The sequence below is a fragment of the Prorops nasuta genome, unplaced genomic scaffold (assembly GCF_024137725.1).
Source record: "Prorops nasuta isolate Cenicafe-Biocafe unplaced genomic scaffold, Cenicafe_Pnas_1.2 PNAS00002, whole genome shotgun sequence".
Classification (NCBI taxonomy): Eukaryota; Metazoa; Arthropoda; class Insecta; order Hymenoptera; family Bethylidae; genus Prorops; species Prorops nasuta.
In genome coordinates, this window is record NW_027116799.1 from 10,556,535 (window position 1) to 10,570,745 (window position 14,211).

Consider the following 14,211-nt stretch of genomic DNA (forward strand, 5'->3'; position numbering starts at 1 on the left):
AGTTAACTTGTATTCGATAAAACAATAAAGTTTGATTGTAAGTAGGCTCATCTTGGATTAAATCGGAGGATGATTAAGCTAATAGCCAAGGACAAGTCCGATGTTGATTAGTCAACACGCGCACAGATTGTTATGAATCTGGGGCGGTATTGCCTAAAAACAAAATAAATAGGCAACGGTATTTTGAAAGGAGTTTGCGGTCCTCTTCCTCCTCACCTCTTAAGGTCATTTGTATTTAAAATTTAAGTTACTTAGTCATATTAACTTCACTTTGTAATCAACCTCTGTAACAACGGGACGTAGCAAATAAACTTATTTAAAAAGAAAATGAACGAGTGAAAGTAAATTTTTGAAAATCCTTTACAGTAATAAAGTCAATTTATCGTGTAAAGTGCTCTTTAAAATTTTATATTTTAATGCAATTTATCGTATGGACATACTTTTGCTTAATACGCAATTAATTGCTTCTATTAAAGAATTTTTATTCCACAATCCTTTTTTTTTGCTTTTCCTTTAACTTTAATAAATAATTGCTATTAATTATTCAAAATTAATTGTATATATGAAATGTAAAATAAAATTTCAACATTTTGCTGCCCGGTACTATGGGAAACATTTGCACCCGATAGTAGGGGACATGCATGTATACAAGAAAATATAAAAAGCAAATAGTTCCGAGATCTTATTGAAATTGAAGTTTCACTATAATACTACTTATAAAATTTGCTTCTTAGAGCAGCAAATGCTAATATAATTTCCGTTGTTTATTTATTCAAGGAAATTAGCTTTATGCCGTGCTATCTGACTAACAGTATTACTGCAAATAACGGCTATCCTTTCGTTAATGTCATAAAACAAAAGCGTGTCGCACCACAAATATATCTATTACTCTTCTCCCTCATCCTTACCGTGGAGTGATTTCATCGCTTTTGCTTATTTATACGGAGATACTGTATATGTCCGGTACTAGGTGCTGTCCCGGTGTTAGGGGACTTCCCCCTACTATTCCATTTCTTAACAAACGCGAACAAATGCACTGAGATAAGCACAGCTCATAATGTTTCCTTGCTATATGTGTATAATTCTTTCTTCGATCATATTTTTGACAACAATGAATACCAGATGATTCATAAATATTCATCAGGATTAAAAACTATATGCCGTTATTCTAATTGATATGTAATATTCAGTAAATATATTAACTTTAGAATGCATATATTTAGTTTACATAAAGATCAATTGTTGCACGGTGTAAAGAATACAAGTGTTATTTGTAAAGAAATGGGTTGTCACTTTAAATGTTCTAAGGTAATAATATTTAATCGACATCTGTAAATTCATATAAGAAACGAAAAGCGAGGAATTTCTTATAGTAATCATAACTGTCCTGCAAAAAGGTTAATGTTTAATGTGAAAAGTGATTTGAAGTCCCATACGCAAAGATAACATTTTCTTAATTCTATAAATTGGAATATTCAAAATTTCCCAAAAAAGGCGATTAGTGTAAACAACTCAATGTAAACATATAATAATAGTTACAGTAACAATAATCATAATTTTTTGGAAAAAGAATTGTGAAATGTTGATAGTACAATTAATGTAATAAGAAGTGTAGCTCAGCTTCTCTTAAATTTGAGCATAAAACAAAGGTTATCGGAAATTGTATTGCAAAGTAGCAATGAAACAATAAGTACTATTATTAATATGTAAAATGAGAAAGTGTTAAGGGGATCCATTGCGCGTCGAGAAAGTACTTCCAAATTATTTTCTACAATTTTAAAAATTTGAATATATTCATAGGGACCAAATTGACTCGTATTGATCTGCTTAATTAACGTAAAGGCTTATTTAATGGCTTAAAAAAAATTTTAATCGGATATTAATAATAATATTTTATTTCCCATCAATAATTTCGAAAAAGGGAGCCTTTACGACGCTGCGCCAAACTTCAACGTGTAATTTAAGACCAACAAGAAGCAAATATTCCCATAAATGTAGTAGATTTCTTGGAAAAACTATTGTAGCGCAACAATGGCAAATTTGCAAATTTTTCCTTGTTGCGCTACAATAGTATTTCCAAAAAATCTTCTACATTTATGGGAATATTTGCTTCTTGTTGGTCTTAAATTACTCGTTGAAGTTTGGCACAGCATCGTAAAGGCTCCCTTTTTCGAAATTATTGATGGGAAATAAAATATTATTATTAATATCCGATTAAATTTTTTTTTTTTAATCCAGAAAATAAGCTTTTACGTTAATTAAGCATATCAATACGAGCCAATTTGGTCCCTATGAATATATTCAAATTTATGAAAATGTAGAAGATAATTTGGAAGTACTTTCTCGACGCGCAATGGATCCCCTTAATTGGCGTAATTGCGTGAATATGTTTATGCGTGTACGACAATACGGAACGACGGAGAAGTACAAACTTCTTTTGTTTTTTGAAGGAGAACTGGCAACGAAAGTAAGATTAAAGTCATTTATCCGTTGAATCAAAGCCTTGATTCATCTGTTTAATATTGATTTATCTCAGCAATGATGCTTTTCCGGACCTTATAATATAGGACTTTTCTAGTTAGTTTAGTCCCAAGAATTTGAGGTAAAAATTAAAAACATCATTGCTGTTACACCCTGTATACGTGGTGTCGAATGTAACAAATTTCACGTGATACTATATTGATCTTTTTAGTAGGGGGAGTCCGGGAAACTTCACCAGGTGGGAGATATAAACCATTTGAAATATCGTTTTTAATATTTAGGCAATTGGAGCGAATTTTTTTTTTGTAAACATATACTTAGGCACCACCTACTCTAGCGCATGGCAAAAGAGCGATATGGAAAGGCACCTAGTTACTATTGAGGAAAAGTTGTTTGGACGTGTCTGAAGTATAATATTGCAAACTCCTCATTTTGCTTCCTATTTTTTCAATTTGTAAGTTATTTATTTGAAACTTTGTATTTTCACTCTTAATAATATCTAGTTTGATAAAATAAAATCAGTTTAGTATAAAATAATTTCAATATTTTTTTAACAAAATAATCATAAGAGGTATAGGGTGGGAGACATAATCTATGTTGTGAAGGGAGAGATAAACCACTGTTTTGCGTTTTCGTAGGCACGTACCCAATTTGGAAATTTTAATAGATAATTATTTGATTACTTTTCAGATGTAAAATGCCTTTTCAATATAAAAAAAGGAAAGTAATAGAAAAAGAAAACAGTTCGCCGTGGCAGAAAGCCGAAACAAAACTTTATTTGTATTCAATGCACAATTCTAAAAAATTAATAAAAAGTAGTTTTTCTTCAAACATGACTTATTAATAACTAATTTGTGTATTAAATTTAATATTTAATGTTTACATTTCCGACTTCTATTGGTATGGTGAAGTCTCCCGCCTCACTGGTTTAAGTCTCCCACCTCTGGGGGAGATTTGAGCCACTTTACAGTTTTTATAAGAATAAATGCCACACTCTTCTTGATCAATGAACATAAACCTACAGGTTACCTGTATTTGTCAATAAGCCAAGCTATCTTTAGCCACCCGTTTCATCTCTCTATATTGTTTTGTTAAGAAAATATATTAATTTTGTTGAAAAGTGCTTCAAGTCTCCCGGACTCCCCCTATGTGTTATTTAAAATATCGTTTCAATAAAAATAAATTTGCATTTTAGATATATGCAGTAAATATCACCCTTCTTTGAAATTTTTAACATCAGTTAGTTCTTCGGGAAGCATGAAACACTTATTTGTTTAAAATCACTTTCGGTCTTCATATACAGGATGCCTTACAGCTGCTCGTTAAACGACAAACACTGTATAAAATAATCGATTCTTAATAGAATCCTCTTATATAATTTTGTAATATAGTTAATATTTAACGCGTTACATATCTATATTTTTGAACAAAGAGTTTAGATACAATTTTATACAGATTGATAAATATTAAATATGATTAAAAAGGTTTACAAGAGAGTTTTCTTTTATATTATCCTAACGACAAAAACGTCTAATAAGTCTTTTTCATTTGGCTAATGTTTTTAAAATACCATTAAAATATGTCTAGGCATAATTTCGGTAGGTCAATACTCTACATTAAATATTACATAATTAGTTATATACGAATAATGTAACAGATTATGTAAAATACTTTTTTTATGAATATAAGAAAAAGACAATAGGCATTATACAAAATACTAATGAATTTGTTGTATTATTGATATTTATTGAGTTATATAACACTGCGTGTAGACTAAACATATCGTTATATAATATAAAAAATATAAGTAAAATTAGTAAAATTTTTTAATGCTTATTATCCCTCTCCTTATATCTATGAAAAGTCATCTACAAAATTTCTTATATTAGTTACACTTAAGGAACTACGTAATAATTTCTATGAGAATATCTATCTAACGAAATTATGTCTAAACAGGATTTAATTTAACTCTAAAGATATATTAGGCATATAAAAAATCTCATGAAACTATTTTATCGTTATTATCATATCCATGAAAACTTTTATAAACGTTTTCTATAATAAATAATATTTATCACCCTGCTCACAACAGTTAATGTAAATACTTCATCTAAAAATTTTATTATGTAACCCGAAAAATATTAAACATATTAAACAATTGTATAGCACAATTTTTTTCTCAGAATCACTCCATCTTTACAGGTTTTGCGGCTTGCCCATAAATGTATGTCGCTTGTATATAGTTTAATACATGAGCGAATCAAAGTATTTAGATGAACGTATTATGTGACGAAATTTACTGTCGTTCAATTCGGATTTTATTATCATTGAGAAATTCTTATTTGAGCAAATAATTTTCTGCATCATTTTATGAAATAATTTTTATGGACCATGAGCATATATAGATACACTCTGTATATTATATAGGAGGTATAAAATTTTGAGAAAAATGTTTCGAAGGTTTCAGGTTTCCAAAATGGTAGGTACTAGATTGTCCGAAAACTTTTGTAGAAGTCGTCTATCTATAAGAATAGTGAATGTGGCTGAATTCTAGTGGCATTTCGCTACAGTATCGTAACGAATTTATTCTAGTATTCATTTAGAAATCATAATCTCAAGAAATAGATAACTGAATAATCTTTAAGAAAACGTCAAATTGAAGAAGCAGAAGAAAAAACTACAAAATAAATGTAATTAAGAAAAATGCGAATCTTAGATAAGTAAAAGTTTTTTAATAATTTTAAGTGTTTGTATATTTAAATTATTTGTTTTTGCATTTGTGAAATATAGTTTGTACCAATACAATTTAGATATTTAGGTGATAAACAACAATTGCGGCTTTCACAAAAAGTTGAATAAATACAGCAAAGATTGTTTGTGAAGAGAATAAAGAAAAGAAAGAAAAATTACCGGCAAGTGTATATCAAGAAATTATGTATGTTAATTTCAATTACATATTTGATCATTTTTTTCAATTTCGTTATTATTTCTACAAATATTTATGCTCTATTTCTTCAATCTTTTGTGAAAGCCGCTATTGTTGTTATAATCTTAATACCTAAATGGTATTACTACAAAATATATTTCAAAAAAGCAAAAACAAATAATTTAAATATACAAACACTTAAAATTTTTCAAACACTTTTACTGATCTAAGATCCGTATTTTTCTTAATTACATTTATTTCCATTTTGTTTCTTCTATTTCTTCAATTTGACGTTATTTTAATGATTATTAAGTTACATGTTTCTCCAGATCATCATTTCTAAATGAATACTACAATAAAGACATCAGGAAACTGTAGCAAAATGCCACTAGATTTCGGCCATATTCACTAATTTATAGATAGTCGACTCACTTCTACAAAGTTTTTAGAAAATCTAGTACCCACCTCAAAAAGGTACACGTTATAGTTCGACTCTCGTTAAATATGAAAGATCTCAAGCGTGTTGTTCAATCTAAAGCATCGTTAATTCCGTTGAACTTGATCAGGAAATAAATTTAACAAGCTCTCTGGCTAATTATTATTTTTTGCCTCTTATCTTATATCTACACATTGTACCTAATTGATTCGTCAACCTTTCGGCTATAATCTAGCATATAAAATTGGCAGATAAAGTACGGAGTGAAGTTAGTTGAAAGTTTGATGAATCAGTTTGACAATGTACGTTTATACAACACATGTATTTGCGTATAATCACTTACAATTATTTATAAGAGTTTTAAATATAGCAAAAAATACAATTGTATACAAAGCGTATTAAAATTCATATACTTTTTTAAAGAGAAGTACTCCTGAATATATATTAAGATTGTTTTCCCTCAGGCACTTTTCCTACAAATAGGTAAAACAAGTGCGATGCAGAACGTAAAATGACGTGTTTGACGTCACGCTCGACAGGTGACGTCGACCACGCACAATCATCGCAAACACGAACAAATAATACGTGCTCGTTTAATATTTCCATTTTCAAATAAGCAGATTATATTTTACTATTAATATAGGTGGTTATTCTGGATCCATTGAAACTTTCTTAAAATGCAGGAATGAGTTTTAATCCATTAATAGCATCCATATAGAAGTCACATTCACATTACGTTCACCACACAAATTTTTTACTTTTTCACACTTTTCTATGCTATTTCCTACTTACTATGAATAAAGAATAACAATTTCATTTGTACGCTCCTTTTTTCAAACTATGTTATAGGAATTGGTAATAAGCAAATGCTTTATATTTTACATTTTAGTCGCACAGAGCAGACATCTTATCACTAACGATAAAACTATTTCATGAATATGTTCAGGCTACTAATCGATTAATCAATTAACTGGAATCTTCAAGGCTTTTTACTTTGAAATGAAAATGAAATAGACAATGTTTTTTTAAACTTTATTCCCCTTTATTGTCTTATTACCAAAGAAGGAACATGATGCTTCTATTAGTTAGTCGATAATCGATCAAGTGACCAATTGGTTGAACGCAGATGCTAACTATTTTTAGTAACTGAACGAGTATCTACCGTGTGTTGCATTTGTAAATTATATTATCTTATTACTAATTACAGGCACCTTTTTAATAAACAATATGTATATTAAACAACTTTAATTCTTACTAGGAAAATTAAAAGAAAATGTGCTGATGATGTGAAAACTATATTTATGCTGTCCGTAAAGAATGTGATTCCTATATATGAATACATTTAAACACATTAAAACTTAATCCTGCACTTTAGGAAAGCATCAGAGAATCAAGGATGTAATACGAAACTAACAATAAAGATTATTTGCTGGTTTTTTGAAGTGAAATTATTTAGCGAGTACCTGTCATTTTTTTATGATTGCGATAATATTGCGTGATCAGCATCATTTGTCAATTATAATGTCAAATACGTCATTTTACGTAACAAGCTTAGCAATTTAAAAACCTTAAAAATTAAAAAATTACCTATATGTACACCGAGAGAAAGGTTTATTTGCATCAATGTGAAATTTATTTGTCTTAAATAAATTGTAGAATCCAATACGGCGAAAAGATAGTGTTTGTGAGTAATATATGCTGTATTTGAATATTTTAATTGGACCAATGAAATTATATATTTGTCCCAAACTTATTAACTTCATTGAACAAATCGATATTAGAATTGGAAGAAAAACTATTTGAATTCAGACAATATTATAAACTTATTTCTTTGAATTAAGTGAAATAATTATACTAAAGCCTTTTTGAAGTTAAATCAAATCATTTTAAGTGTATAGCAAATTTAGCAGCAGTTTCAGTGAAATTAAATAATCGGTATTAATAATGATACATATTATTCAAGAAAAACGTATTTTATTCATTAAATATTTATAATAAAAAAAGCAGGCACGTAGAAAACACCATCACAATTATGTATGGTACATGGATTTTCTGTATACAAATCAGATAAAGATACAAATTTTTCGACGTTCAATTTCTCTAACGATTTGATAAGATTTATAAATGATTAATATATCCTACTGTCGCAAACACAAATAAACTAAAAAATATTTCATTTTTATCATCTAAATAAACATTGCATATTTCTCCAAATATCGGCGTTTCATCTTTCAATATATCTATAACAACAATTGTACCTTTGTGGTATTTCACATATTTATTTAAAACGTATCTAACGTAATGAAGGCTACCAAACAATTTTTCGTGCATATAATTTGCCTGAGTTTTTATTTTCTGAGGGAATTCTAAATTATCGCTGAAGCCTCGATTGCATAAAAGTCTGTCGCTGAATTTCAATTGATGTTTAAAAGCAATTGTATACGGCAAATTTATTCTGCTTGCAACTACATTAGAGAAATACTTTTGGAAATCCTATGGAAAGACTCATATCTCATTGATGAAAAATTTAGTGGTGGACCCAGACAAGTGATTATGGACGGATAATGTGTCAATAAATGATATTTTGGTTTCAAGTGTGTTTTAAACAGTCGCAAAAATTCTCTATGATGCTCAGCAATTATGGCCCTCAGATAACAAATTAAATCTGTATTAAAACTTCTACTATACAAGGTTACTACTAAGTCGTGTAATATATAATAGAAATTCCATACTTCTGAATTTTCATCTACTAAGGAGCTTACGATAAACGGGAAATATAACACAAATGCGTGCATTTCAGATGCAGACATAATTAAACAACCTTTTTTAATATAATCGTCATAGATAGGAGGTGGGCTATTTCCCAAGTCCGATTTATTATGAGTTAAAAATTCTATCTATGCGTCTATTGATTTCGTGGATGTCGAACAACTTATCAGCATACATAAGTACTTGGAGAATTAACGCCATGTCATAGCGACATACTCCTTCAAACAAATCATGCATAAGATCTACAGAAAAGTTGACATAATTATTATAATACTTTAGTTTATTGAATACACAAGCTTTCCTTGCTCCGTTAGATTTGTTTTGTAAATGCCTATAATAATCGATGGGATTGCGCATTGCTGCAGAAATTTCGTGTACATTTTGACAATCTGCTCTGGTAAGATTGCATATTCGGCAAAAAAAATTACTCCTAAAGTTACACTGAAAACCCAAAATCCAATTTAATCCTGCGTTATCCCCTAATATAGCAATTAATACAAAATAAATTCTGCGGATCAAATTATTCTCTGTTTTTATAATGATACCTGTATCTTCCAGAAATTTTAATTCTTCATACAATTTGTAAAAAATTTGCGATGTAGTGAAATGTTGGGAATACTTTGTTTCGTATAATTGTGCTAGAAAAATATTTTCCAATTTAGTGTAAATTTGCACAGGTAATCCTGCGATGGAATAATACATAGCACCTAATTTGTGTTCGCCAGCTTTAGAACCCGAAGGGTTACCACATTCGAACTCGTCGAAGTAAATATACAAAGTAACAAACATTTTCGACGGATATTTTTGACGCAAATTCTTATACAGCGAGCCTTGTGTGACATTATGAATAACATTTTCGAAACGTTCCTCATCGTAATTAGCGAATTGCTCATCTATAACTTTCAACACATTTGGCAATTGCAGGAATTTGGATAATACTTCTCTCATAGGTATAACTTGTGCAACATACTTCCGAGCAGTATATGCTGTAACATTTTTAGTTTTTCTTGATTGCCGACATTCACCTATTACATATGGAATGGGTTTGATAAAATATGCAGTTTGTATCAAAAACTTTTCTCTTAAATATTCTGCTTCTAAAAAACTGAATAATGATTTTGTAGAACTAATAATTGTATTCACCCCTGACATATCTTCTTGAGCAACGTTGTACTTTTTAAAATGTCGCATAATTCGGTATATATAGTTTCCTGAACGACTTCCATTAAGGTTTTCACTTCGTTTATGACGTGTTGAACCATAGATCTAGTCACACAAGTCTTGGAAGACAAATTCGATATGAAACGCAAACCACGTAGCTGAAAATTTTTATGGTAATCTTTAACGTTACCTGTGGTACATATTTCATTGATTTTCGAATTTATAAACACGCTTGTTAACTCATCATTATCAATTTTGTCAACAGCTTCATTTATATCCGGATTGCTATGAAAGCATTGCAAATTTAAAGGGTCCCTATTATAATCAATTGAAGTACTAGGACTATCTACAGCAATGTGTGTCTTATTAATATGTTTTTTTAGAGAATGTATATTTAGAAACGATCGTCCACACTGATCAGAGCAACACTCATACTTAAAGCGACAAGGGTGTAGTCCTTTTAAATGCAACAGAAATTGTTTGGTAGTTTTTATCACAATATTACAAATCTTGCAACGAAACATTATCGAAATAAATGAGCGTATATAATAATTTATAAAATAAAGAATTCCAAATTGAAGAAAATAGTTAATAGTATGCGCAAGAGTCGAAAATAATTACTTATTATCTATCAAAATAGTTGACTTCCACTTATTTTTTAATAGCCTCGTTTAAAGATTAATTGTTAGAAAGAGATCGTACTCTGTTTATCATAGACATAACGTTAGGGTATTTGCCATCATATTTAGTGTATATGTCATATATCATCCACTGAATGTAAGTCCATAGATGTTCTCCTTCTGGAGGATAGGATAGATCAAATACGATAAACGATTTAAAACACACCTCTAAAGCTTTAATCATCGATGGAACGTCATAGATATGGCTGCTTATTGAGACAAAAATCTTGTCTACTTTATCTAGAGTCGTTGATTGCACAATTATGAAAGGTTGCACGGTCATGCCCAGTTTTTTCATCTTTTTTTCTCGTCTTGAAATGGCCGCTTCTACATCCACAGAAGTCTAAAATATCAAATAGCAATGCAGAGAATTGTATAAGAAAAAATGGTAGTCTTACCTTCACCACCTCTACCATTCCTTTTCTGCATTCAATAATGGATGGTTTCCATTTTGTAACTTTCTGGGCACGAGGTGGCAGCGCAGACACTAATAAATATACTTGGATAATCACTTTGCGATCTGAAAATGCAAGTAAAGGACTTAAAATTTTATACAATTACTAAATAAGTGGGCTTACCATCACATACTACTGGACAATTTAATAGCTCTTCAATCAAATTATCTTTCGGGGTACGGGGTGTTGTACGAGCCTTACTCGTTTGTTCACACAGCCAGCTAAACCTTTTTGGGGAATAAATTGCTCTTTTCTTTATAGCAGATGTCAAAATCTTTCTCAATGTAAAATTAATTTACTATATAGAATCCGGCTTTGTCCCCAATTCCCGCGTAAAAAAAATCGATCTTAGAAAGATCTTAATTTTGGCTTGAACTATAATCGTAAGATCTTAGAAAGATCTTAATTTTGACTGAAATATAATCATAAGATCTTAGTAAGATCTTACATTCGTCTTTCAGGCAGTCTTGCTTTGGGTCACGAACAAGACGAACATGTAAGATATTTCTATGATCTTTCTAATACTTGAAAATGGTATTTTTGATTTGCAAATATAGGACAGGGCGCGTAAAAAAATTTGGACTTGCAAAGCGCTTGGATTCGGCTGGAAAGATCCTTGAAAGATCTTGGAAAACTCTTTTCAGTGTATTGGAAAGTAGCTTGCTCTATCCCGCCAGCAAGACAAGTTCCGAGCTCTTGGCAAGCGGTTTCCAAGACGATTCGAAATTTGAGAAAGTAAGAAGAATAAGTTATAATTAATTTGTTTATTTATTTATTTTCATATATTTGTTATTATGATTATCGATTAATACAGATATTAGTTAATTTTACTGCATGAAATTTTTTTTCCGCGGTGGGACTCGAACCTGGAACCGATGCCAATCTCACGTACAGCTGTCCGACGTTTGCACCATTCAGCTAAACTTGGATTTATATATCGATTGCTATTTTAGCGTATATAGAAACAATAGACAAATATGTCGTATTCTGATGTCAGCGACAAGATTACTTGTGGACGACTTTTAAGGCCTGAAATTAATAACAAGACATTATAGGGACGTCTTTAGGATCTGAATGCTGTGCGGGATATTTTACGAAGCTAAAGCTAGCGTTCGATGCGAGCAATTCGATAAAGCTCAACATAGCCTGAAGTAAGCAAGCAATGAAAATAAAAAAATATGCATCTTCTTCCTTATTTCACAAGGAACAGATCCATATATGTTAAAAAGTGGACCCGGCAAGGGAAACAGCTAAAAAAAAATTGTAGATGCTTAGAATGCACGACCTTTTTGCAGATTTCTCTATGTTTTAGCTAAGTTTAACCCCGCTGCTACCCACAGAAAATTCGTCAGTTAATTAAACAAGTATGCATCTTCTTTCTTATTTCATAAGAAAGATATCCATATAGGTTAAGCAGTGGAGCCGGCAAGGGAAATAGCCGAAGAAATTTAGTGAATTCGGATTATAATAAACGTAAAATATTTGTGAGTACGTCGCACATTTTTAGATTCTATAATTTTTTCAGTTATTTCCCTCGCCGATTACAACACTTCTTAACCTATATGGATCTCTTCGTTATGAAAAGAGGAAGATGATGCATATTTTTTTAATTGGCTAACAAACTTCCTATTGGCAGCAGTGAGATAAAATTTAAGCGAATAATAGAAAACTGTATGAATAAGTCGCACTTTATTACTTTCAATCATTTTTTTCACCTATTTCCTTCGCTGGCTTCACTGTTTAACCTATATGGATCTTTCTTATGAAATAAGAAAGAAGATGCATACTTGTTTAATTAACTGACGAATTTTCTGTGGGTAGCAGCGGGGTTAAACTTAGCTAAAACATAGAGAAATCTGCAAAAAGGTCGCGCATTCTAAGCATCTACAATTTTTTTTCAGCTGTTTCCCTTGCAGGGCCACTTTTTAACCTATATGGATCTGTTCCTTGTGAAATAAGGAAGAAGATGTATATTTTTTTATTTTCATTGCTTGCTTACTTCAGGCTATGTTGAGCTTTATCGAATTGCTCGCATCGAACGCTAGCTTTAGCTTCGTAAAATATCCCGCACAGCATTCAGATCCTAAAGACGTCCCTATAATGTCTTGTTAATAATTTCAGGCCTTAAAAGTCGTCCACAAGTAATCTTGTCGCTGACATCAGAATACGACATATTTGTCTATTGTTTCTATATACGCTAAAATAGCAATCGATATATAAATCCAAGTTTAGCTGAATGGTGCAAACGTCGGACAGCTGTACGTGAGATTGGCATCGGTTCCAGGTTCGAGTCCCACCGCGGAAAAAAAATTTCATGCAGTAAAATTAACTAATATCTGTATTAATCGATAATCATAATAACAAATATATGAAAATAAATAAATAAACAAATTAATTATAACTTATTCTTCTTACTTTCTCAAATTTCGAATCGTCTTGGAAACCGCTTGCCAAGAGCTCGGAACTTGTCTTGCTGGCGGGATAGAGCAAGCTACTTTCCAATACACTGAAAAGAGTTTTGCAAGATCTTTCGAGGATCTTTCCAGCCGAATCCAAGCGCTTTGCAAGTCCAAATTTTTTTACGCGCCCTGTCCTATATTTGCAAATCAAAAATACCATTTTCAAGTATTAGAAAGATCGTAGAAATATCTTACATATTCGTCTTGTTCGTGACCCAAAGCAAGACTGCCTGAAAGACGAATGTAAGATCTTACTAAGATCTTACGATTATATTTCAATCAAAATTAAGATCTTTCTAAGATCTTACGATTATAGTTCAAGTCAAAATTAAGATCTTTCTAAGATCGATTTTTTTTACCTGGGTTTCCGTAAAAGTATAAATTTTACCAGTAAGTATCCAAAACTGCATTTTAAAATTAGCCAACGATCATAAATTTCAATTATACTTTGGCAGCCAAATAGTTTTTAACACGACTATAACAACGTATCCACTTCTCAATAACAGTCTCTAGAGGTTGACTGTTATGTCTCAGCCATTTTTCAGCATCTTCGTCCTCATTACCTGTACGTAATATTGAACAATAAAAAATGGTTAACAGAAGTGATAAAAATACTTACTTAATAAAGTATGGTCAATAGGATCTTCGTCAATGTCGCTATTCTCATCCATCCATTTTTTTTTATCAATTACATTACAATCTTTTAATAATGTGAGTAGATTTTTATATTTGTCTGGTAATTTGCCTCTTGATAATCCAGACTTGTTTTGTCTTGACTGGTGCTTTCGGATTGGGGGGGGGGGGGGGGAGGGGGGTATAATAAGTCAGAGGATTTTCTGTAGTA

The 14,211-nt window shown here is 30.9% G+C and overlaps 2 protein-coding genes across 5 annotated transcripts in view; both read right to left on the bottom strand.

The window, feature by feature from the left end:
• Positions 1–14,211, bottom strand: part of LOC136778139 (probable G-protein coupled receptor CG31760) — a 278,811-nt gene that overhangs the window by 220,632 nt on the left and 43,968 nt on the right. The gene's annotated exons all lie outside the window — the stretch shown is intronic.
• Positions 10,390–11,189, bottom strand: LOC136781950 (uncharacterized). The gene is made up of 3 exons (XM_066740998.1): positions 11,032–11,189; positions 10,852–10,973; positions 10,390–10,796 (listed from the first exon to the last, which is right to left on the bottom strand). Exons 2-3 carry the CDS (start codon positions 10,867–10,869, stop codon positions 10,452–10,454), a joined length of 363 nt encoding a protein of 120 aa, XP_066597095.1. The 5' UTR covers positions 10,870–10,973; positions 11,032–11,189; the 3' UTR covers positions 10,390–10,451.